We start from the raw sequence: 26,700 nt of genomic DNA, 5'->3' as shown, positions 1-26,700 counted from the left end.
AAAGCTCAATAGGCATATTTACCATTATCGCTATGTCCGCCCACGCCTGCCGATGCGCAGAACCATGAACCTCCTTTTTGAACGGCTAAAATACAAGGGCGCTCCGGCCCCTTTTCCATCTCGACTCCTCCCACGCTCAATCACCATACCATTGCCGCAGGGGAAGACCTCCCACTCCAAATCAAGCCAAGACGTTCCGCCTCCTTGGGGTTCAACTAGCTCATTGAATCGGAACTCTCGCTATCTTCAATAGTGGTAATAGTCAGGTCGTCGTCATCTATATCCATCTCGGAGTCCCAGATACCGTCCTCGAATATCCTGTCCGGGACAGGGTCGTCTTGTCCGTTCTAGGGGATGCAGAAGTCGACCCAGCTGCCCAGGTAATCGAGCCTGTTGCCGGCGTTCTCCTGGCTCTTGTAAATGTCCTCAAACTCCTCGAAGCTGAGCTTGCCCCAGCCGCCGCGGTCGGCGGCCTCCTTTTCTGCAATGTCTAGGCGCTTCCACTCCATAAGCTTGGAATGCAAGATCCCTTCCTTTTCCTTGGCGGCACGGTCACGCTTGCCCTCGCGATCCTTGTTCGAAGCTGCCCTGGCATCCCTCGTTTTCGTCTTGACTGATTCGGCCGAAGATGATGGTGTAAGTGATGGGATGGGGGGTTCGACAGAGGCGTCGCTGTTAGGACGGAATTGGGGCATCGTGGGGTCGCGGTATTCGACCTCTTCAACGACCGGCACCTCTTCCTCTTCTTCTTCCTGGTCCTCCTCGCCCTCCTCATCCGTTTCGTCGATTTCTTCAATCACTCTCTCAACCTCCACCGCAGGATGAGCATCCTCGCCTTCGCCGGAGTCCTCAACTCTGTAACCACTAGTCAAGAGCAACTCTTCGAGGGATCGCTCGGCAATCGGCTTGCTCTCGTCCAGCGCCTTACGCGGTTGTCGCGGTTCAGTCGCCTTCGGCTTCGTCTCTTCGACGGTGAGGTTCTCAAACAGAGCTCTGTGCGTCTCTCTTTGAGATCTGGATGCTGCCGCTTGAATAGCCAGATCCTCCTTGTCCTTGAAGATCGCGTCTAGGAGCTCGTTGAATGCCTGCTGGGTGACCTGGTAAAGAATCTCCTTGCCCGCGTCCCGCTCCTCGTCTGGGATCTCCATACCACCCCAGCGCTCGGGAACGCTCCTAGAAGACGCTGATGCGTTGGATCTGATCTCGTAGTCGTCCAATTCTTCCGCAAAGCGAACCTTTGAAGATGATCTCGAGCGTGGGGACAGAACCTGCTGCTGCGCTGCCTTGGAACTCTCAGCGACGCCGTTGAGGTTGTTAACGAGCACGTCTTCATCAGACTGCCATCCATCGGGAGCCAAGCCGCCTTCTTCTTCGTCGAGGTAAAACTGTCTCCTCTTCCACCTGTCGTGTAGTTGCTTCCTTGCGGCTTGTCGCCGTCTTCTTTCAATATCCGGTGCCAGCTGCCTCCTATGGTTGATGACTTGCGCTCGGAGTTGGCTTTCTGTGGGCATGGTGCTAGTAAACTGTTCTGAATCGACTCTTCTGGTCCTGTTATCCGACTCGTTCGGTTGGCCAACAACAGCACCGGTCGAGCTTCTGTTTTCCGCGTCCGAGTTGTTGTTTCCATCCTCTTCACCGTCCGAGCTGCCCAATCCAAGTTCGAAGTCAAAGTCCAGCTCATTGCGTTCGCGACGTTGTCCACTCAGCAGGTCCGGCAGATCGTCCACACTTGTAGGCGGGTTCAGCAGAGCATCCCAGTAAGGCGTATCCGGTTCACTGTCGGGAGACCGCATCTGAACGGTCCAGGGGCTACCAATGTACGGTGCGAAAAGTCGGGTCAAGACGTCCTCTCTCGCCGACGTGTCACCCTTGTCCTCGCTCACAGCACCTTGTCTGCCAGGCTCCAGTTCGACGTCACCGTTGGGGTGGAAGATCTTGCCCTCGCTGCGGTTGTTTCCATCAGCGCGCGGCACTCGCCCCTCTCGGCCAAAGAGACTGCTGAGAGGTTGTCGGCTGGCCACCAATTGCATTGCCTCAGTGCTGCCCATGAGCTGGTCGTCCAGTCCGTCGAGGATATCGCGGTGCATCTGCTTGTAGAGGACATAGTACGCGCGGAACATGCGCAAGAAATCACGACGGTTGACGAAGCCGTCCCCGTCAATGTCGTAGCCCTCAAAAATCTTGCGCAGCTTGTCCTTTCGTTTTCGGTACGCCAGTCCATGCAGGAACTCAGTAAAGCCAATGAGGTCGTCGTTGTTGGTATCGTAGAATGAAAACATCCGGTCGTGGATCAAATTCGGTGTCGCATGTCGAGAGCCACCGGATGGCACCAAGCACCGCTCGAACGTCTTCCTGTCCATAGCAAGCTGCAAATCGTCCGGATCCTCGCGCCACTCCGTGTTAGCCATGAACGAGAACTGCTCCCAAAAGGCCTCGATCTCGGGCCTCTCGAAACCAGTCTCCTTGCTCAGCTTGGCCATCAAACTCCGCGGCAGATTTCTTATACACGCTTCCGGATCACCAGTGTACCACACCGGCTGCATCTGCCTAGGACCAAACGGCGGGGCGGGGACCTTGATCTTGTAGAAAATGTGTGTCTTGATATGCACGCCCTGCGACTCGCACGTCTCGCAGAGGTCGAAGTCGGCGCAGTTGGCACAGCGGTAGCGGACGCCGCGTATGGGCACCATGCCGCAGGCGTTACATGCGCAGCCCCGATGGACGCAAGCGTTCCGTCTCGCATTGTCCTCCGAGACCCTAAACAGCAGGCTGACGATGTTGTGCCCCGCGCGGGCCTGGGGCTGCATGCCGTTGGGGTCGTTCCACCACTCGTCGACGGTGCCGCCGTCGACTATCGTGTCGCCATCATTCAGGGGCCGGATCGCGTCGAGGTCTGCGGCGTTCTCGTCCGGGACGTGGTCGCCGTCGCCGCCGTCAGACGAGGAGAGGGAGTTGGCACGGCGGGTGCGACGGTGGGTGCGGCGGACGGCATTGCTGCGGTGGAGGCCTGGGCCGGGGACGCCATCTCCGTAGGCGTCCTGGGTCGCTTGGTAGGCGTAGTAGCTTACGGAGAGGGCGGCGATGGCGGAGACGACGGCGACTGCGATGCGCGGTCGGGTCAGGCTGTCTGTTGATGGCACCGGGAGCCACATGATGGAGCGTAGGTGTACCTATGCGTGTAGCATGTTGAGGACGGTAGTTGATGTTCACATGCACGTGTAATCTGTTGCTGATCAATTCCTGAAGGCGGTAGATATGTGGCGTCGCAGGGCGAAATAATATTGTTGCTTGATGTCGAGCTGAGCTGTTCGATGACCAAACGAAACAGGGTCAGACTTGCGCCAGCTGTTGATTCTGCCGTAAGGAGGGGGGAAGGAGGCAGGCGGTAAGCTGCTTGAGAGAAGTAGTTCAGTCAGCACGTGGCCCGAGCTCTGGCTTGTCGCCAAGCTATTTCGAGGCAGGTACGTACCGCGGACGGGGTTCCGTCATTATCAGAAGCATTGGACATTTCAATGGTTGAATAAGGTCTTTCTGCAATCAACAATAAGCTCATAGACCCTTTCGTGAAAGACTAGATGAGTGACCCTAAGCTCTTAAAAACCTTCGGAATTCCGCGCCATCCGATGTATATCAACTCCCTGACTGGCCCAAGACTCACGGGGATCAATAACGTCCCATGAGCTGGGAGCTTTCACGCGGCGACTGAAGCTCCCCGGGGCCGAGGCATTGTTCATGTGGGACTAGGGGTCACAGGAAGCCGCGCCGCCGCTGAGTGCTGCTGCTATCAATGTACTCCAGGCCAGCATCCATTTCGGATACCGACAAAATGTATCCTGATAACTGACACCGACACTCATCAACGTCACCGCCGTCCTCTCTGAAGCATCTCTGTCGAGCTAACGTGGGATCCCATGATCGTGTTCACAGACGCCAGCTTCTGCAGCACTTTTTGTTAAATAAGTCCTGTTTCCAATATAACCGCCTCGCAAATCGCCAAAAACCCGCAGGTCTGGTTCGGGTCAAGGTAGCGAATACGCTTGCTTCTTTTCGTCGCATATTTTCAATCAAGGAGGGTGGGTTCGAGCTCAAGGATCAAGCTCCCCCGGCTCTCAATCTATCTCTCTGTGTGTCTCTCAGACAAGAGCAGCTCACAGCCTCAATCAAAACTCATCTGTAACACCCTCCTCCCCCATCGCCACCCTTGAGCTTTTACTTCCCTCTTTGCTCAAAATCCACTCTCTCTCGCGATCAACCTTACATACATGCGCGTAAACCAACGACGATTCTAAATCCAGCCGCAGGTGCAACCTCAAACGATCTGCATTACAACCTCATAAAAGGGTCCTGGGGTAAAGAGACAACTCGCAATCATGGCTACCAAGTAAGCGCTGCTACTCACAATGTAAACTCAACCCCGGGGATGGCTTCATCTGACCAAAATGCACTTCAAGGGTCCCCGTCTTCCCAACGGCGGAAGCCACAATGAACCACCCCTCCTATCCCTCAACGATATGGAACCTCGAGCCCGACCGCTCAGGAAAGTGTCCCGTCGCCAAAGACCGTGACGGGCCCTTCAACATTTCCTGGGAAATCCACGGCCACGGCCCCTCCAAGATCATCGTACTTCCCTCTACCCCTCTGTATCCTCTTCGCCACTGACACCCCTCGAAGTTCATCATGGGCCTCGCCGGCGTCAAAACCTCCTGGCAGCGCCAAACAAAACACTTCGGCCACGACAACGCCGCCCGCTACTCCGTTCTCATCCTCGACAACCGCGGCATGGGCGGCTCCGACGTCCCCTACGCCCGCTACACCACCTCCGCCATGGCCCTCGACGCCCTCGACGTCCTCACCCACGTCGGCTGGTCCTCCACCCCGCGCTCCGTCCACCTCTTCGGCATCTCCATGGGCGGCATGATCTCCCAAGAACTCGCCTTCGCCGCGCCCGACCTCTTCGCCTCCGTCACCTTCCTCTGCACCGCCCCCTGGATCGAGAACACGAAACCCCTCCTCACGAACCTCGCCGACCGCGCCGCCATGCTCGTCCCCAAGTCCATGGACCGCAGCATCCAGGACACCGCCCTCAAGCTCTTCCCCGCGGAGTGGCTCGTCCAGCCCGACGAGGCCGCCGAGCTCCCCGACGAGAGCACGCCCAAGTGCGGCCCCGCGGACGGCGGGAAGGGGTATGGTCGGTTCGACAGCAACTTCCAGCGCTTCCAGGCGCAGGAGCTCGTGAAGCGCTGCACGCCGGGTTTGTTCAGCATCCGCGGCTTCATCCTGCAGCTCGTCAGCGCCGGGTGGCATCACAAGTCGCCCGAGCAGCTGGGTCAGCTGGCGGACGCGGTCGGTAGGGAGAGAATCGCGGTCATCCACGGCAATGCGGATGTCATGATTGATGCGCACCACGGGCGGTTGCTGGCGAAGCATTTGGAGCCTAGTGTGGTTGAGTTTATCGACGGCATGGGACACGCGCCCATCATGGACAGAGTAGCGTGGATGAATAAGTGGTACGTGGACAGGATCGACGCGGTCGAGAAGCAGTTTCCCTTGCCGTGAGGGGGATGGGACGATCCGCCGGGCGGTGAGTTCAGCAGACACATAGAGACAGGATACACGATAGTGTGCAGGTCGTGAGAGCTTTTATTATTGTACTATGATACCTCCGCATCCATCCAACGCCGTATGCATGCAGTCATACCGTTTCTCCCGGTGCCGTGCTCGCCCTTTTGCGAATCCCCATTTACAACATGACCAAACCAATGCCGCTCAGGTTCTCCTCGTCCAGCTTGTTGCGTCTGTCGACGCCTCCGGCAATGGGAGCCGCGAGGTAGTTGAAGAGGTAGTAGTGCAGCTGGCCGTCGCCGGGTCCGAACTTCTGCTGCTCCAGGAAGAGGCCGTTGTCGAGGAGGGACAGGCCGTTGAAGACGTCGAACCTGTGCTTCTTAGCCAGGATGAGAGCGTCGCCAATGAGCGAGTTCAGGCGCGGCTTGAGCGCCTCCTTATCGAGGGGCTGGGTAGCGCCGATTTCGGAAGCATAGTACCAGAGGTAGGCGGCGCGGATGACCTGGTGCTTGGTGCTGTTGATGATAGTAGACTCGAGGCAGTAGAAGGAGAAGAAGTCGGTAATCTTGCCGTTGTTCTGTTCTTGGTCAGCCACGTCGTCAACAAAGGGGGCGATTCAATACAAACCTCAACAACGTAGGTCCAGATGACCTGCTCACCACCCTTCTCCTTGTCATGCAGGAACCAGTGCTTGAATTCCTCCTTGGAGAACTGGGGCGCCATATCGAAGCGGGCGAGGTACTTGTCCAGAAGGGCGCTCGCCTGCTCAATGTCCTTCTCCTGCAGCTCGCGCAGGCCCTTGGTCGACGTGTTGTCGGACAGCGCATACTTGCGGATCTGGAACTGAGGCTTGCTGTTGGCAGGCAGCGGGCTGAAGCCGACCTCGTACAGCTTCTGCCAGTTGATGGCACGGTGGAAGTAGCGACAGGTGCTGACGGGCTTGGGCAGAACGACACCGCCAGTGTACAGACCCTGCCAGATCTCGCGCAGGTTGCTGCGGCGGGTAATCTCCTTAATCAGGACAGGCGCCAGACGCTTGCCGCGGAGCTTCTTGTGGACAACCATGAAGTTGACCTCAGAGCAGGTGATGACGTTCTTGCGCACGCGCAGGTTAACGGGGATGGCTGAGATAAAGGCGACCAGCTTGCGGGACTGAGAAGCGCGCACACCAACGTGCCACTCCTTGCGCCAGCCAGGAGCCATCAGGGCCCTGCAAAAGTCAGCTTCCACTTGTATATCAAAGAAAATACCCATCCTTACCACTGCAGCATGGCAGGAGAGTAGTTGAAACGGAACATGGCCTCGTCGTCCTCGACATAGTGTCCGTTCAGCAGCTCGTACACCTCCTTCATCTCGCCCTCGTCCTCAAGGTTCATTGTAACCCACTCAAAGCCGCTGACCATCGGCGCCGGCTCCTTGGGGACGTCCTCGACCTTCTGGACGCGAATCGGGCCCTCCTCGATCTTCTTGTCGCCGTCGCCGAACTTGGGCACGGGCTGCGTCGCCCAGAACTTATAGCTGGCCATGTCCTTCGCATTCTTGCCGGCCGAGGCCAGGCCGGTCATGATGTCCTGCAGGTTAAGCTGCTTGAGCGCGTTGGCCGTCTGCTCCGCCGACTGGTTGCCGGAGCCGCTGGCGCCAATCTCGTTCGCGAGGGCGGGGTTCAGCGCCAGGAGCTCGGTGAGCTGCTGGGGCGTGAGCCCGCCGATCGCATCGCGGATCTGCTGCTCGGGGTCGCTGGGCTTGCCGGTCAGAGCTTCCTTGACCTTCTTTCTCTTGGACTTCTTCTTCTTCTTCTTGGCGCCACCGGAGGCAGGAGCGCCGGCCTCCTCGGGCGCATCGTCCTCCTCCTCCTCCGACTCGACCTCGGGCTCCTTGCCCTTGCCCTTGTTCTCCGCCTCGGCGACGGCGTCCTCGGCCTGCTTGACGGCAGGGTCGAGGGGCTTGGACTCCTCGGCAGGCATGTTTGCTGCTTGGTCGATTCGTTCGCGCGGGTTCGTGGGGTGTTGTTTGCGGCAATCGCAGGCGGGGTGGCGGCGGTGGTGTCGTGGTTCGAGCTTTTGGAGCTCTGGACAAGATTGGAAGGTGGGAATGGCGGGGGAAGAAGTTTTGGCGGGCGAGAGGACAGTTTCATGTGGCCGGGCAGTTTCCAGCTGTGACTGCATCATGGCGGGGTTAGCTGCTGGGGTGCTGTGTGCGGGCACTGCGGGGCAGCCATCCCACCTGGCGCTAGGGCGCCTTGGCGATCGCGTGGTCTCCAGTTAGGGGTCTGAAGACGCTGTTGCTGCCTGCTGATGTGCGTTTGATCAGCCACGTATCTCACCTTAATTCAATGAAGGCATTTCGATTTGGATTCATGTGTCCTTATCCGCTCTTCTAGTGCACGTGTCTTGCGAAAGTCGACTTGGTGCCTAAAGTGAGCTCGGTAGGCGGTTCAGAAGAAGGTCCATACGTCTGTCTATGAGACTTCGCGCCAGATTCATCAGATTCATTAGGTAGCTACCTTACCAAAACTCAGTCCCTGTCGCCCGAAAGGACAAGGACACTGAGCTTTTCTAGAATCGGTTCATCATTACTAAATCTATAGCATCGCGGCAGATGTCTACGCTACTAAAGTCTATCAAAAGCACCTCCAAAGTCTAGTACAACTCCTACTCTGAAGTCTTGAAAGTGAAGGCGCATATTTACAATGTTCGGCTGCTGGTATCAGAGCCAGCAGTATCATACGCAGTGCCTACAAGATCGAAAGACCGCATTACTGCGAGGATTACGGGCGCATATCCCATGATGTCGTTGTGTCCTAGTCTTGTCAGTTACTGCCCGCTGAAGCACCATTTTATACCAGTCGCTTACCTCCGTATGGGAACATTTCTTGTCGAATAATGATATTGTGGTCCGCATGCCATGTCGTGACGAATGCGTTCTTGCCCTTGTGGATCGTCCGTACCTCCTTCCAAGACTCGAATGCATGGTCGCTCAGCCCGCCATCAACAGTGGCATTAGCCGCAGCCCGGAACAGCTTGCTGCTCTCCTCGCAGGGAATGTCCGAGTCGTCCTTGGCGGATATCAGAGTCAGGCGTAGCCTTCGCTTGGTCAGCTTCACCAGGCTCTCAAGCCTGTCAGCGGACGGCCACTTGTCGTAGATGAAGGTCTCCATGTACTCCAAGAATCCAGGCCAGACCTTCAGAGGGCCAAGAACGGGGAATAGTCCGCCGATCTTGTAGCCACTGAGCATCTTGGGCAAGTTACTGAAGCCGGCGACGAGGATGACTCCACCAAATTCGATGCCCTGGGAGGCGTACAGCTCTGCGACGCCGCTGGTCACGGCAGTGCCCAAGCTCTGGCCGAGAAGGACGATGCGGTCTGAGGAGACGCCGGCAACATTAATGACCCAGTCAATCAGAGTAGCTGCGTCTTGGATAAGGCCATCTTCAGAGGGAGTGCCTGTGGAGTGGCCGAAGCCGCGATAATCGATTGCCAACACGTGGTAGGAAGAGGTGTCGGTGATGACATGGTAACTGTCAGGACGGTGGTTTTGCGCGATATCTCCGGCGTTCTGTTCTTGTCAGCAATGTCAAAATGCGCTTCAGATGGATACCCCTTACACCATGAACTGCAGCATATTAGTATGAGTGAGCCTTAGACAGGACGGCGTGGCTTACATGATAAAACAACGCGGGCTTCAGGGTCCTCCTTAAGCGCCTTGAAAGACTCGGTCTGGGTGAAGTCCTCGCAAAAGCCGGGCCTCTGTGCTGAGAATCTCTCTTCCTGCTTCAGATAGGCTGGCAAGGGCATGACATGCCAAGCATACAAGTTCACTCCATCTGGGGTGTTGAGGGAGAAGGGTGTGACTTGGCCCTCTATGCAAGACATGGGTCAGCTAATTGCGCGTCGCCAGTGGCGGTGATGGTACGTGGACTGACTAGCAAAGCCAAACCGCTCAGGTTCATTGACGCCGCGCCACCAAAGTGTGTTTATCTTGTGCGCGTACAGAAAACTGCAGGAGAGAGTCAGATAAAGTACTGAGGAGCGAATCAACTGGTAAAACCTCACTGTCGTTGAAAAAATGGTGTTGCGCCGAGGGCCAAAAATGTGAAGTAAAGACCCAGAGGAGCTGCGACCACCCAGACGGCGGATCGCAGGATCGGAGACAGCGGAACCGTCATGGCGTGGGCAATGGGACAGTTTCTTCAGGCGAAGAGAGAGAATCGCTTTGGGGGAGGGCGTCGTGATGGTTCCGGGCTATATACAGGTAACGGGAGGCGATGTCGTGGCCACCCTCGGGGATGCCTGATGGAGCTGGTTGCTTGGTTGAGGTTGGAATTGCCTGCGTCCGCAGGGATGGTGTCACCGGGTGCCTTATCATTTGGTACTTTCTGTTTAGTTGCATCGCACATCCATCGGGAGGTATTCTGCACTAGAGGCAGGATGCCCCCAAGATGCGGCGGCCTTCCACATTTGCGGTATCAGCCGCACTCTGACGACAGCAGACGGGCCTCGGTATAAAACTGAATTCTTTATGCTGACCATGGCCAGTCAATCGACTGACGGCTTAGCCAACCGTTTTCATGGGGAAAGTGCAGTATCTGGTTCAATATTTTCGGCATTGCTGGACGTCAAGACTTCATTTGGCGCTGCCCTGGGATTGGTTGCAGCGGTGGTAGGTAATTTACTGGTGCAGAGGGCGTGTTGCGAAATGCGAGAGGAATCTGCCCAGATCACAGGTTGTCACTGCCCCCAAGCTTTCACAGCCACACCGCTCTACCCACCCGCGTTTGCCTTCCCGCTCCTCACTGGACAAACGCTGACGCCAGAGCAGGTCGGCAGCAATGACACCCGGAGCGAGCCAGATTGGCAATTGATGGGAGAAAGCCTGCAGGGTGAGGGCGAGGGCGAGACCAACGAGAGGGATCGACTGGGGTGGGAAGGTCATGGAAAACGGCACGCATTCCTGCCTTAGGTAATCACGTAATGTGGAGTAATGGTGGGTACGCCAGCTGCAAGGGTGCCGCGGTACAAAGGTACATCCCGTCTAAGAGACGGATTTTGGCGCGATTTAAGTGGCAGGCGGAGCTGAGCCAAGCCCTTCGTCCAGTCAGGGCGCGGCAAGTGCCCAGTTTTCCCCCCTCTTCCCGGCCAATCAGACGACCAGATCCTTGTTAAACTTGCAGCCCGCCTTTCTTTCGTCGGCTACGACTGGACGGCGCCGGGCAGCACTGCAATGGAAGGAAGTCCAGACTGACTGCACCCCGTGTCAGCGACACAGAGAGAAAGAGAGAGGCTCCGGCCAGTGGACGTCCAGCGCAGCAGCAGCAGCGTGCCCGTACCCGCAGCGCCTTAGGTTTGGTAAGGCGTGTTCCCGTCCACCTCAGGTCCCCAGCCAGTCAGGCAAAGCAACGGCAACAACGACGGAGACTTGGGAGCCTCAGGTACATGCCGCATGTATCTTTTCACCTCTCCGAACCATTCAGCTGCCGCACCACGCCTCAAAGGTACAACCGTCCTGCGCGGGCTCAGTACCGCGCCCATGTATCTGCCCTGTACCTTTCTCCGATCCATACAGAGACAGAGCTCCCATAATACTATATCCCATCCACCCCAATTCAATTCCCACGAACCTGTCCGTCCCCGAGTCTCCAAATCTCTTCCTCCACCCCATCCCCAGCCTGCTCCCGCGACGACCCCCGAAATCGAAAGCCGTAACCCACCGACTCGCTCTTCCGCCCTCTCACGCACGCCGTTGTCGACTGTCCCTCTCCCTCTCATCTCGAGACCGAACCCGACGAGCACGCGCGCAGTCGAGGGCTGTGTGTTCCCTCGCTTATGATGACCATTCCGACACGCTCGGAAATCGACCCGTGATACCCTGAACTTCTCGCGACAGGGAGACGGAAAAGGCGAAGACGTACACAGTCATGGAGAGGAAGAGGAAACTGCCCGCAAGGGCTGCTGCGCGCGTCGAGCATATTGCGAAGAAGCGCACCGTCACCCCTCCCGAGCATCGATCCGTCACCCCAGTTGCAGCTCCCGTCGAGGAGCCCCCGCCGCCGGCACTGCCCAAATCGATCCAGCCCGGGAAGCCTTTGCCCACCGTGGAGGATCCCCAACCTGATGATCTTCCCAATAAGGACTACCAGTCGTTTCAGGAGAGGTACGTCGTCCGTCTGCGCAGGCCGAGTTCTCCTACTAACAGATGCTACAGCGGTGTTATGGCCGAGTCCCTTGCACGGTCGCGGCATAGATGGATGGCCGAGGGCATGTTCGAGAAGTACTGGACCAAGCCGTTGAGGAGGAAGGGCGCGACCGAGGATCCCAAGAACCCGGCCAAAGATACCATGAGCAAGATCGGCCAGGTGCAAATTACCATTGAGCCGCACGTCTTTGAGGCCACCATGTGGGCTATTAAGGACCCGAAGCCGCCTGCGCCCACTACCCAGGCAACCTTCCGGCCAATTCTGCAGTATGGGCCCCCAAATGGTGCCATGCCGCCTCCTCCCACTCCAGCGACAACGAATGCAAACCCTCCTATTGCGCCAGCCGAGTCGAAGCCGACGCCGCCAGCCCCGACACCAGCTTCTCACTCGCCTGCACCCCAGCAAGCGCCATCGAGAGCACCGTCTGCGCCGGCAACCGAACCCCCCAAGCCAATTCCTTCACCAAGGACTTTGGACGCTGTACGACCTGCTGCCGCGACACCACCTCCTCCCAGGCCAATGGCCCCCGGAGCACCAGCTGCAGCGCCTGGGCAAGGGCCAGTGCCTGCGCCGGGCACTCCATCACACCTTCCCGGTCAGCCTGGCCCGTCACATTCTATGCCAAACTCACGACCAGCAAGCGCAACTCCGACGCCGGCAGCAGGAGCTGCAAAACCTGCGGCTCCCAAGCCTCAAGGCACCGATCCTATCATTATGACGTTGGCCGAAAAGGCGTCAGAGGATCCTATGCTCCGCGATCTAATGAAGCGAGTTGCGGCAGGAGAAGCAAAGCCCGATGAGCTTACTAATTTCCAAAAGATTATTGACCAAATTACGGTTGAGTATAAGAGGAAGGGAGGCCAGCAGGGACCTTCAGCAGACAGATTACTTGTCGACGGAAGGACCGTGAAGTACTTTGCTGATGAGGTGCGCACCATCCTGGACATCGTGCTCTCAACGAACCCGCGCCAGAAGTCGAGCGAGTTGCTTCCCCCTCGGGGCAGTGATCCTTTGGTAGTTGCGTTGGTGAGATCGGCCTTGGACGATAACAAAGTACGCACGATGATACGACGGATAGCCGAGAACCAGCCGGGGTTCACCGACGCGACAGACCTGAAGGCAGTGCTTGACAAATTGCACAAGGAACTCAAGGGCGGTCAAACTCCTCAGCCTCAACCATCAACCCCGCAGACTCCAGTGAACGGCGTCCCGAACGGGCATCCCCCAAAACCGGCCACAGCCCCTGTGCCTTCGCCGAAGCCAGCGCCGGCGGCATCGCCCGCACCTCAATTACAGCATCCTCCGCAGCAGGCTTTGCGTTCCAAGGGTCCACCGCAGCCAGTGCGACCTGAGATCTCAGGCGTCTGTCTGGACTTCACCGGCGGGAACGGCGATCGTTACCTATTCCCAAAGTACAGCATCCTGGAGTATCTGCCAGGTGGTCAGCAGGTGGTTGCCTCATTCTTGATTGTCCGCAAGGGCAGCCAACTGGAGTATGGAGGAGACGCCAAGCTCGACTACTACCAGCCCGTCACCATCAGAATATTTTCCCCCTCTGGACGAAACCTCGACTATCTTCAGAGAGTCGTCGCACCCCCTGACGAGGTCAGACGGTACATGGATGATGTGATGGACAACATGACGCGGGCAGAATATGTGCTCTTGGCCATGCGCCTGCCTCGAGGCGAGCGTGAGCCCGAGAAGGACGACAACGGCAAGGAAATCGCCGCGCCACCATCAAGACCCGAGTCCACGGCTCCTGATGCCCCGGCCCCTAAGCAGCAGTCGGTGATATGGGGCCCCATCACGTCCAAGTTTGTTCAAAAATTCAACAAAAAGTGGTTTGAAGAGTGGAGGAAGCGAGAGAAGCAGCCGGCCGGCACGACAAAGTCAGACGAAATCTTCAGAGAGGCTTGCCAGGCGATTGGCCGCGATCCTCTGGACAAGGATATAGAGTACGAGAAGATGATTGAGCTCCTGGCAGCAAAGGACTCGGAGTCGTCATCCTCTTGAAAGCAAAATTCCAGCAAGCTAGAAGAGAAAGCACACACCGTTTTGAGTGCTGCGGCACTTGTGTAACCTAGACATCATTCTGAAAGGGGGCACTGGCGAGCGGGTGGGTTGGGTAGCACGTGTTGTATGCATAGGGTCAGCTGTTGTTGCATTCTTGGGCCCCTACATTGTGGTTCTACTTCATTTTTTACTTCTTGGCCTGGCCTAGAAGAGAGGTCTGGGTGGGAAAAGGAAACCGGAGTGGGTTTGTCGGGGTGTTTCTTCTCCCTTCATTTTTTTCATTTTTTCGTCTACTTTTTATCCATTGGTGTTCAGAGAGTATGTAACTTTTCCTCGGGCAATGAGGATACAGCAAAGGGGTGGTGGCTCGATTCCAGCAAATTTTTATTCCCATAAAGAGTTGTGTGCTTTTGGAGATGAGGGAAGGGGGGGCGGTTGGCAACCCGACAGACAGACCGGACAGAATTAAGAAGAATTATTCCTACTGCTTTTCTGGTGACTATTGCATATCCTGTGGGATGGGATTTAAACTCTGCCTTGGAGCTTAGAGCTAAAAATACCTACCTTCTAAACACACCAATGCTCTCCTTGGGTAGTTGGCTTATCATTGCCAACATGTCTTTCAGCTGGAGGAAGATTATCCGCCGGCTGAAGACCGCGCAGTCAGTAGGCATGGGCACTGCTTCGCGTTAAAGCTCATCCATTGGACGGTGCCATGTTGGTGCCATTTCGTCTATTTTGTTGAAAACGCAGAAACATTTCTGTGTTTTCAGAGTCGTAGCTGAGTCCTGGGAACTAAAGCGTCGCGGTTGATGTGAAACTAATTACCTAGCCACGAGGGAGGCCGCGCTAGTTCCGCCAATCGCTGAGTATGACAAACCTGCGAGTTGTATTCTGAAGGTGCTTGAACTAGTTTAATCTCAGCGAGGCCAGTTCAGGGTAATACGGGGATTCGCGGGGCTATTAAGACTGTATTGCGATAACAGCTTACTTGCACTGGCTGACACTTGTTGCCGTTGAACATGTCTTGTTTGTAGCTTTCTTGCTCCTTGTCTTTTCCCTTGCTCAAGCATCGGATGATGTTGGGAAGTCAACCATGAACCACTATCATTCGAACCAGAAGCTTTTGGTCCGGAATGGAGTCTTTAGTTGTGGCAAAATAAACACCGAGTTTTAATCACAAGAGCTCTCACGCAGCAATCAGGAGTTTAAAACGCTGCCCGATTGTTTTTGAACACCAAGAGATGCCGGCTCAACTGGCGAGTCTGGTCTTTTCAATCTCCTCTAATTTTTTCTTCGAGCAATACTCCAACCTTACTTGTCCTTCCTTGCACGTTCATCTCTACAAGCCTCAAAGCAGTTATGACGGCCATGAGCGCTCAAAGACAAAGATGCTCCATGGACGCGGCACTGGTCTGCAATCGTAGCAGAAATCGGCGAGTCATCTTGGACAGGCCCGAGGACCACGATAGCAGCGCAAGAGACTCGTGGTTCTCATCTGCCGCCCGAGAAGACGAAGGTCCCCCATCGGCAGACTCAGAAGCAATCTCGGAGCTCGTCTGCGGCCTACCGTGTCTTTTGGAGACCTGCACGAGTCTGAAGCCACCCGACTTTGCCTCATTGCCTTCCCCTTTCTTCAGCTTCCTCCACTCGAAACGTTCGCGTTTCTGCTTCTCACCAACCTCAATGGAAAACAGAAACACCACCTTTTCCGCTGATACTGAGGCGCGCATAGTCTCGGTGTCCATGTCATGGAGGTTTGCGCGGGGCTCCAATGGCGGCAGGAAGATATTGGTGGTGGAGTTGACAGCGAAGGCTCTAGCAGCAAATTCTGACTCGCCGCCGGCAGTTGCGATGATGAGATCCTTGGAATCGGTCCCGTTGCGCAGCAATATTCCGGGTCGTGAACCAAGAGGCGATTTTCTGCTGAAGCCTGTGTGTATCTCAATGATGAATAAGCGGTCATCGCGGAAGTCACCGCACAAGTAGAACGTCTTGATCCCTGTCATGTAGCAACATCCGTTTCTTATTGGAAAAAAGGACAAAGAGGTGCGCGTAGGTACTAATTCTTAGTATGATGGCGGAGCCTGGACATCCTAGGGCAGAGGGTCTTAGGGATCTTAGCTATAGGCTGGGGCTTTTGGATGTCCCTCTTCCATCATTGGGGGCTGGCGCACTTGGATCAGTCTTTCAGATGACGGCCAATGCATACGCAATACCACTAAGTGATAGAGCGGACAAAGAGACGATGGATGACAGACAATTGTTCGCAGTATCGATCGACCATCTGGCTTTGCCTGGATGAGAAACATGTTGATCAATATCGAATTCCTCAGCAGTGGGTTGTGATCGAAGGGGCCTATGAACGCAAAGCCATATGCGCGTCAGCCGGATGCCACAGCCAGATGCATTATTCAGACAGAGAACTTGCAGATCTGTGTGACGGTTATTAGAGCTTGTCTCATTCGCGTCAAGGTTGATTTTGCTGCCTTTTTTCAGCCCGACCGTTTACCTTCAGGTTCTTGGCATACAGGTGATCGTGGATATAATGACCCGATAGCTATCTACAAGTGAGACTTCTCCTGTACTGTACAAAGAGTCAATCCTCCCACATCAAGGTCTTACCTATCATGCGCAGAGTTTCTCTGAGATTTGGTCCCCCCCACCCTGACCTTCTGACTTTTTATTTACGCTTTTGTACGGCAGTTTATTGCCTGCGGGCATAAATTATTGATTGCCGTACAGCTTTGTCGAAGACACTTGCCGGCGCCACAATATCATTGGCTTCACAGAGGAACCTCTATGAGAACCCCATAGTACAAATGAAGAAGCCGCTCGCTTTGTAAAGGCAGCTAGCTACCTAGTACCTTGCCCGCAACACCACAACCCTTCGTCGAGCTTCACCTCACCTCATCACTTTCAACACCGTCTTCCTAGAATCTTTTAGACCTTGGTCTCTCAGCAACCAAAATGCCAATTTGCAATTACCGAACACCTGTTGATTTCCCCAAGCCAACCATGCCCGCTGTTCTAAGTGGTCGTGCCGTCAATGGCCCCGTGTTCAGCGATCTTCTCGGTCTCAAGGAGGTCCCTAAGCTTGAGGTCGAGAAGTTCGGTTCTTGTAACGTCCCTTCGTACGTCTTTGAGTCGTGCGACCGCCAGGAGGAGAGTCAGCAGAAAAAGGGCGTCGAGATTGTCCACTCCTTCCCCGCCAGCGGTGGTGAGTATCGCATGCCAACAGCAAGGTTCAAGCATGGCAGAGGAAACGATTAACTTGTGTCCAGTTGCCCGGCTTGAAAACGTTCCTCCCGCTTGTTTGGACCTTTATACCATTCTCGGACGTTCTTGCAACGTCATCACCGTCCGCCCTACCTCCTGTGGCACGGCCTGCATCCAGTGGGCTGGTCTGTCTGATAAGGAGATGACCCTATTCAAGGCCCCAGAGGACCAATCTGTCTGATGAGGAGATGGCTCTATCCAAGGTCTAACTACAGACCTTTTATTCTTGGCACTCGCTCACACCCTTTGTTCTCTCGAAAAACATGTCAGCGTTGAGACTTAGTAAAGCTTCCTCACTCAGATGTAACAGTAGTATTATACGAGTTTAAACTAGAAAATCAAACCCATATTCGGCATAGCAAGAATAATCTCTATCGAGTGAGCTTGATAGCAAACTCAGCAAGAGAATTCACAGCATGATGAACTCAATGACAACATTTAGCTAGTGCTCTATCAGGCGAGGATCTTTTGAAATAAATACATAGTCTATTTTGAACGCTAAAAATACTGTTTGAATGAGGTAGCCACTGAGTTGGGTAGGGGTCAAGGTCGATCAACAGGTCATATTCTCACGCAAGATCGACGTTTAAATACAAGCATTCGCACTGTCATCAGAACATTAAAGAACCAAATCACAACTAGCATGAGTGCCAAGCATGTAGACCACACTTTGAACGCCTTCGAATCCAGTAGCTTGCCGAGTTGTATCGCCGCGTTTGTATAAACTCCCTGTCATGTGAACATTCATTAGTACAAACTCGCCATCTTTGCATACACTGGCTTCTTACCCAGGGAAACACCAATGCCCAAGCGGCCAACGTGTACGGCATCGGTCTCGGCCGTAAACCCTCAAACAACGCGTGCAAAACACCCAGGATCGCGAATAACCACCAAAACGTACCCAAACCCCAGGCCGCAAGTCCGGCGAAAATGCTGCTGTACCCGACGGGCGCCGCTGCGTCCGCAGTTAGGAACACGCCGCTCGCGTACGAAGCAAAACTTCCCTTGAGGACCGATCTACCCAGCATCTGCAGCGCGAAGCTGGACTGTCCCCACGGCCCGCAGAGGATCATGTCCTGGAACGCTTTCTTCTTCGGCGGCTGGTAGTTGCCCAGTAACCTCGCCCAGAAAAGCACGTCCAGAGCAAACGTCAGGGGCAGAGCCATGCCAATGAGCAAATACGACACGATGATGACGGGCACTTGCTGGTCACTGGCGAGTGCGGCCGAGTTGCACATAGCTCCGCCAGCGGCGGCTGCCGTCAGCGCTGCGGTGAGAGGGAGCTGCGTCGCTGGAGAGAGGCGTGAGACACCTGAGGGATAGATCTTAACTGTGATGAACGGGAGGACGATACTGATAGCCACGGCAAAGCTGAAGGCGATCCACCACAGAACGTAGATGGTCTTGCTCCACCGCTCGCCCCAGGCTGGGACGAGAGCAAGGGAGACCATCTGGATGATGGACGTGAAGGCGATTGAGACGCTCGAGAGCCCCGCAAGCTCGGACTCGTCATGTTTGAGCGCTTGTATGACTTTTCGTGGGTACAAGACGATGCGGAGCAGGTAGATGCTGACCATGCACAGAAGAAGGACCATAGCCATTACTAACAAGACGTAGGAGATGGTTGCGAGGCCGTTGAAGCGGTAGTCGAGCTGCTGCAAGACCGCGGCGAGAATGGTGGTTCCCTGAGGTATGAGGAACCATTGTGAGCTAAAATTGCGTATGCTCGTGCGAAAGCATGATCTTTCATGATTTGTGCTTGGTGGAGGGAGACCTTGAGACTTTGAAGCCATTGGCATGGTTGCATTCCGGTGTAAGATGACATGCAGCTTGAGCAACAGCAGTTATTTGTTGTATCGTAGAGGTTGAATTCTTGTCACCAACAAGGGCTTTACAAATGCGGTAATTGTTTTCTTGGCAATAATCCGGACCCTTGGACTGAAGAGACAAGAGACAACAGGCCGGGGAAGCGGGGGCGCGCTGATCTCATCGCTCCGGATCGCATCTCCGAGGAGATCCAAGATCTGTCGCCGGCCCGGATCGGCCCTGGGCCGCGTTGTGAGTTTGTAAGTTTAAACTGCCATGCCGCTAGGTTATGTCACTCGGACCTTCTGTCCTTCAAACAAACGGTTTCTTCACTTAGTGCATGTTTTGGGAGTGGCTTTGTCAGGCTTAGTCGCATTTTCATGGCTGTCATGGCGTAATCATGACGTCCGAGAATCAAGAAGTCATAGATGCAAGGGGGCCTTGGGGCTAGCACTATTCAAAAAGACAGCATGGCTATGCCGACGTACCCGTTGGGTTTCTAAAGAAAAGACGAGTGGACATTTTCCGAGGAAGCGATCTCCAAGCTGTCCTCGTCAATCTGGTGTTTTTTGATTTCGGGTTGCCGCGGTTCGCGGTGGTGAGATAAGACCAGCGCCGAGATGGGACTGCCAGCCATGCGACCGCTGCTGCTAGCAGGGGGCAAATCGACTCGGATGGGCACACCAACACACCTCCTCCGCATGCCCGACGGGACACCCCTGTATCAACGCCAGCTACAACTCCTCCGCGCCATCTTCCCGGAGCCGCAGACGATTTACATCTCTTTGGCGCCCGAGTCTGAGACGGACGAGTATCTGGATGGTTTGCTCTCGGCTGAATCGGACGAAACCTCTGAAAATGGGGACTCGCCCAAAGAGCCGAGAGTGAAGATCTTGCGCGACGAACCGCCAGCGGAGAAGCCTCGATATGCAGCCGGACCGGCCGCCGGCCTCCTTTCGGCGTACCGCTACGACCCGTGGGCTAACTGGGTCGTGGTCACCTGCGAATACCCTCTCCTCCCGCCCGACGCCATTTATCATCTCATGTACAAGCGCGATTCTGTGCCGGTCACCTGCTACCAGTCGATGGATGGAAGTTGCGAGCCGTTGCTGGCGATCTGGGCACCGGCAGCGATGTCGCGGCTGGCGGAGAGGGTAGCTCGGGGACACCCATGTCCCTCCGAAGCGGCGAGAGAGTTCGACGCCTTGATGTTGGAACCGCCAACTGGTAGCGAGTGGTGGCTGACAGACGTCGATTCCGTGGAGGAGTTGTTGACCAGCGTGAGGGAGATGAAGCTTGGGTCTCCTGAGCTTGTCGCCGTCCAGGCGCCGACGGAGAAAGCCTGATGTCAGCATTGATCATGCGATTTCATGATTACAGCGAGCGTGTAGTGGGAGATCTTATTCCGTATTTACTTGCCCTGGATCTCTGTCTAGTTTTGCCCTCTACTTGGGCTTTGTCCGATTTGAGAGTAGCCTCGCTCTCCCGGCTTCACATCAGTATAATCTTGGCTGGCTGTGTTCATTATCTGGACGGATGAGTGTGCTGAGCGCTTTTAACCAGCATAAAAAAGCCGAAAACTCCTCTCATCCCTACGAAAGCTGGTTTGGCATCTGTGGTACCGACATCATGGCCAGTATGTTTCTCTCTCATGAGCGGGCAAGGCAGCATTCTTCCTGTATATAAGCTTAGTGAAGAGAAAAGACTTTAACAAGACTTGATAATATCTCATACCTAACTACGAAAATGAACGCGGCGAGATTGAACACCAGACAGAGAATCAAAATGGTGTACCCAAGCGCATTCTGGCAAAGACGGGCTGATTGAATGAATTGGCCGCGGCGGACGAGGCTTTATCCGTGTCACCTGAGAAGCGAGACCCCGATCGCCATTTATCCTGCTTAATACACATAGCTAGCATGTGGGCTGAGTCGTCAATAATATAGGCTCACTGCCGTCACAAGTGCAACCCGAGCTCCAATGAAGGATTTGGTGGGGGTGGCGCAAGCCGCAGCCTGATTCTTATTTCGGCAACCCGCTCTCAGCTCTCCCTATGATCGATCGAGCCTGACTGTCCCAGCTTCATCTGTAGCTTCTACTCTATTCCTATGAAACAAAATGCTATGGCAGAAGTCGTGGCGTTATGTAGAGAAATGGATTTTGGAGTAAGAAGAGTGACGATAGGGTATCAAGCTTGAGTCTACTTGAGAGGCATATTGCCACACTATGTCGCTTGCGATAGAAAATCTGCGCTTCTTGGTGAGCCTCAAATCGGGCCTTTCCCGAAATGCTTAAGAAGACACCAGGCTTTGGCTACCCATCTTTCTCCCAGAGTTGGTATATAAGTTGGTGTGTGTCGGCAGGCTGGGGTTTAGTTGGTCTTGGCTGCATCAAATGGATTGCCTTGATTGCTCAGCTTACCTGCCTGAAGAAAGTGCCACCCAAGCCATAAGCAGGAAATACGAGTTGGCGATGTAAAGTGCCAGCTGGCAGAGGTTACCAGGACTGCGTGACAAGCATGAATGATTTCTAGCTATAGCATTGGTCTCAGTGTGACTGGGCAGCATTATACATATAGCCTTGAGGGAAACGCTGCCACCATCCTGGGCATCAGATCTTCAGAATCAATTTCAACAACCCCCTGTTTTCTCCGCCGCAATGGCCCACAACAATTGGCTCGGCAAGGGAAACGATAGTTATCACTTGATCTCTCCAACTACCCCAAACTCGGACATTAGTACTGGCAACTTATCATCGGTCGCACCTCCCACCGCCCCAAGAAGTCGATATTGGGCGCGAACACTCATTCTTCTTCTTGTACCCCTCATCATTACGGGCTACTACTACTGGATATGGTTATACCTCCTGTCCCGACCCCACGACGACGTAATCAAGTTTGGATCAGCAACCGAGATTTGGGTGTACTACTCCTGGTTCATCATCGGTGTTTTTGCCCTGGAATGGTCTAAGCATGGCCTCGTCGGGGTTGAAGTTGCTATGTTAGAGACGAAGACATTTGGCGCGCCTCACCTCGTCGCACTTTTGAGCCACAGCGAAGGGACCTGGAGCGGACCTGGCGGCTGGTTCAAATGCATCACAAAAGCCTTCAAACATAACCAAAGCGGTATCAGAACCAGCTTGGGTGTTTCTTTAAAGACTTACAAACTCTGGTACATCCTTGCCTTCATCAGCCTGTCTTTGTACGTCGGAATGCCTCTCTCTGGTCTGACTATGGAGCTATCTGATGGATACGTTCGTCTCAACGAGGCTCCTATGGTAGTCGGTCGTAATTCGACAACCTTTCACAAGAGATACAAACTATCCAACCAGAAAACCAACGCGGCCCAGGCTGCATGGGAAATGGGATCTCCAGCAACGCTACCTGGGATTGGAATTATATATACGCCAGACTACTTCGACCGCGAGGGTCACGATTCTCTAGGCGAGAGTCCAAATCTTCTCCCAACTGACCGAGGGATTCCTGAGATGTTCATCGTTCCACAGGCGCTTGGACCGATTTCTGGCCGATCGTGGGGCCTTCGAGTAGCATACGATTGTTCAATCGTTCAAGACGTTTCTGATTTCACTATTCTCGGTCACCATAAGGGTGGGCCTTGCCAAGCCTTTCAATCAAACTCATCAGGGGCCTGTGCCACAGTTGGGATGTTTGACGAAGTTACTAACCTATGGTCATACTCGGAGGTAGGGACCAGGCTGAACGTAATGGAATTACAAAATTCCCACGATACTGTTGGCGGCAAGCAAGAGCCACTCACCTCAACTATCAACCAAGCCAATGTTCTTGAATGGGCTGTCTGGCAGGTAAGAACAGAGGCTTCTTATGTCGAAGTGAAAAGCTTCAACAATACCATCGGCACCATTGTCCAAGGCATCGGGTCCCCTTTCATGCAAGTCAGCGACAGGTCCTGGGTTATAAATACGACATTCTTCGAAGAGAAGGAGTATGCTACCTTTGGCAACACATCTCAGGATGTACAGCGCAAAATAGAAGGTAGGGGCAAGGATACCATCGAGGTTGCTGCTGCCATCGGGGTCCGTTGTGTCGTCAGGTCAGTCCTCGGCTCAGCAATGATCCACGAAGAAACATCCAGCTTTTCCGACTTCAAAATTGAAGAACCAACTCCGTATGGAAAAGTGAATGCAGAAGGACCAATGAGCCGGCTAGGCACCAATGTGGAGGCAGTGGTAACAACGGCCAGTTTGGAGGCCATTTTCAAGTCAATCAACGTCCGGGCCATGACCACTGAGTCCAACTCAGTTCAAGTTTCCAAGTTTGTAAGCTCAAGGGAACTGCAGAAGTCGGCCTACTTGGCATGGGGCCACGAGGTTCTCAACCAAATGTACGACAACTATTACGGTTTCGAAACTAGCTGGCCCTACGCAAACTTGACTTCGTCCAAGAAAGGCAAAGTCTTGACGAAAGGGGAGCTTCCACCGTTAGTGGCGGTGATTCCTTTTGGCATTTGGGCCCTTGGGTCTAGTGTACTCGGGATCTTGTTTGGATTCAGACGCCGTTTGGCGGATTCGTTGAATGGATTCAGCTTCTTCCGTTTCGGAGTGTACTCCGCAGACAAACTGAAGACCGAGGGAATCCTACGTGCTAAGGAAGCTGAAGACGTTGCGACGTTGTGGAATCTGCCAGGCACATTGGAGGAAAGACCAAGATACAGAAGCTGAAGCCTGGTCATTGTACCTAGTTTTGTGGTGGGTCAAAACCGGGCTTACGACAGGGTTGATGCCGAAGCTCGTCCGTCATTCGGGCGGACGAATTTGGTCCGGGAGTTGGTCCAGATATCATGCTTGATTGATTTAGCAAAGTAGAAAAAACTTGAGGTTGTCTTTAAAATACTTCAAGTAAAACCCTTGGGTATTTGAAGCATGAATTCAAGTGGTTCGAGGTATCTCTCCCAACGCACCGAGACTGACCCCCATTTCTCCATACCTACGGAGCCGTGTTCGGCACATTCGGCCAGCCCCGCATCGGTGCCGAGGGCGAGTGGCCAATCCCGTCGCGTAAGCACCCGGAAGCGGGTCAACCGCAACATCCGACACTTTCGGACGGAACTTGCGGCACCAAGCAGGCAGCAACATCTTCACAGCAGGCTGCCATATTGAAGCAGATAGAAAAGAGACGACGCAGATCCAAACTTCTCAAGCGGCTGATATTAACCGTCCCAACTATCAGTCAACCAATCAAGTGTAAGTTCAGCCACTACCAGCCCCTGTGCTCAATGTGTGAAGCGAGTCTGACATCCTTCAGTGGCGTCGAGATGACTTCTCCGACCAACCAAGAAAGCTCCAGGCTATTCGAACTACCCTGGGAAATCAGGGAACGTATCTACGAGTACTACCTCTCATTCGACCATGATGACTTCGGAGACACCCTTCGGCCTCTGCATCTTTACATCGAGCAGGGAGGTTACTCAAAACCAATCCCTCCGCTGATGCTCACGTCCAAGCGCGCGTATCGAGAGCTTCATCAAAGAGTCCATTCGGATGCGGTCATGCGGGTACACACAGCGGGCTGGGGCGACCGGCGCATCGGCTTCGCCGTGCATGGGAAGCTCCGCTTCGAACGTCTGCGCCGGCTGTATGTGCTCGTCGCCATGGAGTATCCCAATTGGAATCGTTGGCTGGGCATGCTCGGCGAAGTCACGCGGCGGGCAACGAATCTGAATGAGTTGGTCGTCGATTGGGAGCCGAGGCCGAGCAACGGCAACACTAAGGTGTGGGAGGCAAAGCTAACGGAGAGGAAACACGACGAATTCTTTAGAATTATTTCAGATTTAAAGAATCTTCAAGTCGTCAGGTTTCATGGCGATATGCCAGTAGGATGGAGGGATCGATTTGCGAGGGAAACTTCAGCCAGGCTGGTTTTATATAAGTCAAAATGGTGGAAAGAGCCGGGAATGGAATAGGGTTGGCCTCTGAATTAGCAAGCCCTGGTAACATTTTCAAAGAGAATTTTAATATGAGATTTGCTGATCGATGTTTGAAAGTCGAGTGTCTTAGTCGTCTTGCGGTGGTCATGAGTCTTTTAATCTACTTCACGTTCTACGGTAAGTTAGCTCTCGTTTCTTGAGTGTCCCCTCGCCGAACCAGACCTATAAGATTGTGTGCTGCTGCTGTTTGAATACCGGAAAGGAATGTCGTACCCAGGGATCTTTCTCGCATAGCGGTGTCAGCTTTCGGGAATGTATTGCTTTCTCCGCACATGTATATCTTACGTCAGTCTCCTAATCGGATCTAAGGCGTCTCATGATTGGACATGCCATACCGTGCCTAAAGCCATCAAAGCCGCATGGCACTAGTGCTGATCGCCCGCTTCCCACCACGCTGATTTCGGGGTCTGAATTGGGCTGGCGGGATTACTTCACCATGAACTCTGAGCCATCATAAATGCCGTGGCCCGTCTCCTCTTCTTCGCCGTGCCTCCTTCTTTCGTTCACCGTACCGCACTCCGAAGAAAACCCCCCCGAAAGCAATCACCCCGTCGTCGTATCATCCCTGAAAAGATGGCGACGAACCAAACACTCCTCGTCATCGGAGCGGGCCCGCTGATCGGGCGTTCTGTGGCCACTTTGTTCGCCTCAAAGCGCTACAGCAATGTTGCCCTCATCGCGAGACGCGAGGAGCAGCTACGGATTGAGAAAAAGGCTGTAGAAGAAGCTGCCCCGAGCGCGACCGTCAAGACCTACACCGCAGACATTACCGACCCAGATGCCTTCACCAAAGTACTCGACCAAGCGGATGCGGATCTGGGCAAACCATCGTGCGTCTTCTTCAACGCTGCCAGAGTACAAATGTCGGAGATGCTGGTTCATGACGTGAAGGAAATGGAATATGACTTCAAGGTGATTCCGGAATTCTCGCCATTTCGAAACTACATGAGACGAGTGGCAGACTAACGTCCTTTCCAGATCAACGTCTCTGCATTGTACGCCGTGGCGCAGCGATACATCCCTCATCTCATTGAACTCGCCAAGTCCAGCCCAGAATCAACGCCAGCCTTGATCATCACCAGCTCCGTTCTCCCGTACAACCCGCACCCTGCCTTCTTTGCGCTTTCTCTGGTGAAGGCCGCCCAGCGCAACTTGGCACAGACTCTCCGCATGTCTTATGAGTCTGAAGGGGTTCATATCGGACTGATCAATGTTGGAGGTCAAGTCTTCCCTGACCATGAGACCTGGAATCCGCCGAATATCGCCGAGAAAGCTTGGGAGTGGTTTTCTCAGATTAAGGAGAATCCGTCGTTTGAGGTCAAGATCTAAGGCAAAGCCAAATATCATGAAAGGTGAAGGAAAAGAACGGCCACATTAGTACTCTGTCTTCCTAAATTCATATGTGCCCTACGATTATTGAAGTAATATGTCAGCTAAAAGTAGTCTTTAAACCACAAACTGGTTTGGACTGCTGAATTTCACTGTCTTCCATCTTCCAGGCATCATTTTTTTGAGCTTTGTGATACTAAGAAAGCTCGCTTAACTTGTTCTTAGGTGAATACTCCTCAGACTCATGCTCTTTCCATTTCAACATCCTGCATGAGATGCAAAGCCCCACACACCTACTTCACCTGCCTTCCTCGCCCACCTTCGCTCCTTCCTTTCACAATTTGCTTCAGTTTCTCACCTGAGATTTCATCACTGAGCTCGGACCACAGCTTGGGCACAAGAGGTTTTTATTCCATTCTCAAAATGCAAAAATAACCTCACCACCCACCAACCCGACCTCACGAGATCGTCCCAACAACAACGCTACCAAATCGCTTCTTCACGCGAATTCTAGCTTTTTGGGCTTGTTTGCTTGTCTTTTTGACGCTCTCAAG

General features: G+C 54.2%; 11 protein-coding genes across 11 annotated transcripts; 6 read left to right on the top strand and 5 right to left on the bottom strand.

Moving 5' to 3' along the window:
- Positions 1–347: 347 nt before the first annotated feature.
- Positions 348–3,152, bottom strand: HERC2 (E3 ubiquitin-protein ligase HERC2; the record flags this gene model as incomplete). The annotated part of the gene is made up of 1 exon (XM_032030744.1): positions 348–3,152. One exon carries the CDS (start codon positions 3,150–3,152, stop codon positions 348–350), a length of 2,805 nt encoding a protein of 934 aa, XP_031889604.1.
- Positions 3,153–4,370: 1,218 nt separating this feature from the next.
- rutD-1 (putative aminoacrylate hydrolase RutD) lies at positions 4,371–5,556 on the top strand (the record flags this gene model as incomplete). Its single annotated transcript, XM_032030743.1, has 3 exons — positions 4,371–4,381; positions 4,452–4,620; positions 4,672–5,556. 3 exons carry the CDS (start codon positions 4,371–4,373, stop codon positions 5,554–5,556), a joined length of 1,065 nt encoding a protein of 354 aa, XP_031889595.1.
- Positions 5,557–5,740: 184 nt separating this feature from the next.
- On the bottom strand, positions 5,741–7,526 carry NMT1-0 (Glycylpeptide N-tetradecanoyltransferase; the record flags this gene model as incomplete). The annotated part of the gene is made up of 3 exons (XM_032030742.1): positions 5,741–6,139; positions 6,190–6,772; positions 6,823–7,526. The coding sequence occupies 3 exons, from the start codon at positions 7,524–7,526 to the stop codon at positions 5,741–5,743; spliced, it is 1,686 nt and encodes a 561-aa protein (XP_031889596.1).
- Positions 7,527–8,246: 720 nt separating this feature from the next.
- On the bottom strand, positions 8,247–9,728 carry ABHD12B (the record flags this gene model as incomplete). Its single annotated transcript, XM_032030741.1, has 6 exons — positions 8,247–8,362; positions 8,416–9,118; positions 9,168–9,175; positions 9,225–9,422; positions 9,486–9,559; positions 9,616–9,728. 6 exons carry the CDS (start codon positions 9,726–9,728, stop codon positions 8,247–8,249), a joined length of 1,212 nt encoding a protein of 403 aa, XP_031889597.1.
- A 1,749-nt stretch (positions 9,729–11,477) lies between these two features.
- Positions 11,478–13,769, top strand: CGGC5_v011954 (uncharacterized protein; the record flags this gene model as incomplete). The annotated part of the gene is made up of 2 exons (XM_032030740.1): positions 11,478–11,713; positions 11,765–13,769. 2 exons carry the CDS (start codon positions 11,478–11,480, stop codon positions 13,767–13,769), a joined length of 2,241 nt encoding a protein of 746 aa, XP_031889598.1.
- A 1,379-nt stretch (positions 13,770–15,148) lies between these two features.
- Positions 15,149–15,778, bottom strand: CGGC5_v011953 (uncharacterized protein; the record flags this gene model as incomplete). Its single annotated transcript, XM_032030739.1, has 1 exon — positions 15,149–15,778. The coding sequence occupies one exon, from the start codon at positions 15,776–15,778 to the stop codon at positions 15,149–15,151; it is 630 nt and encodes a 209-aa protein (XP_031889599.1).
- Positions 15,779–16,787: 1,009 nt separating this feature from the next.
- On the top strand, positions 16,788–17,229 carry CGGC5_v011952 (uncharacterized protein; the record flags this gene model as incomplete). Its single annotated transcript, XM_032030738.1, has 2 exons — positions 16,788–16,989; positions 17,054–17,229. The coding sequence occupies 2 exons, from the start codon at positions 16,788–16,790 to the stop codon at positions 17,227–17,229; spliced, it is 378 nt and encodes a 125-aa protein (XP_031889600.1).
- Positions 17,230–17,667: 438 nt separating this feature from the next.
- On the bottom strand, positions 17,668–18,847 carry SSU1-0 (Sulfite efflux pump SSU1; the record flags this gene model as incomplete). Its single annotated transcript, XM_066152624.1, has 3 exons — positions 17,668–17,777; positions 17,837–17,896; positions 17,950–18,847. The coding sequence occupies 3 exons, from the start codon at positions 18,845–18,847 to the stop codon at positions 17,668–17,670; spliced, it is 1,068 nt and encodes a 355-aa protein (XP_066007950.1).
- Positions 18,848–19,489: 642 nt separating this feature from the next.
- CGGC5_v011950 (uncharacterized protein) lies at positions 19,490–20,200 on the top strand (the record flags this gene model as incomplete). The annotated part of the gene is made up of 1 exon (XM_032030736.1): positions 19,490–20,200. The coding sequence occupies one exon, from the start codon at positions 19,490–19,492 to the stop codon at positions 20,198–20,200; it is 711 nt and encodes a 236-aa protein (XP_031889602.1).
- A 1,312-nt stretch (positions 20,201–21,512) lies between these two features.
- CGGC5_v011949 (uncharacterized protein) lies at positions 21,513–24,793 on the top strand (the record flags this gene model as incomplete). The annotated part of the gene is made up of 3 exons (XM_032030734.1): positions 21,513–23,311; positions 24,000–24,074; positions 24,136–24,793. The coding sequence occupies 3 exons, from the start codon at positions 21,513–21,515 to the stop codon at positions 24,791–24,793; spliced, it is 2,532 nt and encodes an 843-aa protein (XP_031889835.1).
- Positions 24,794–25,390: 597 nt separating this feature from the next.
- CGGC5_v011948 (putative oxidoreductase) lies at positions 25,391–26,146 on the top strand (the record flags this gene model as incomplete). Its single annotated transcript, XM_032030733.1, has 2 exons — positions 25,391–25,729; positions 25,796–26,146. The coding sequence occupies 2 exons, from the start codon at positions 25,391–25,393 to the stop codon at positions 26,144–26,146; spliced, it is 690 nt and encodes a 229-aa protein (XP_031889834.1).
- Between the last annotated feature and the right edge of the window lie 554 nt (positions 26,147–26,700).

This window comes from Colletotrichum fructicola, assembly GCF_000319635.2.
Source record: "Colletotrichum fructicola Nara gc5 chromosome Unknown KSG_Nara_v1_contig07, whole genome shotgun sequence".
Classification (NCBI taxonomy): Eukaryota; Fungi; Ascomycota; class Sordariomycetes; order Glomerellales; family Glomerellaceae; genus Colletotrichum; species Colletotrichum fructicola.
This window is presented reverse-complemented; position numbering and strand designations above follow the sequence as displayed.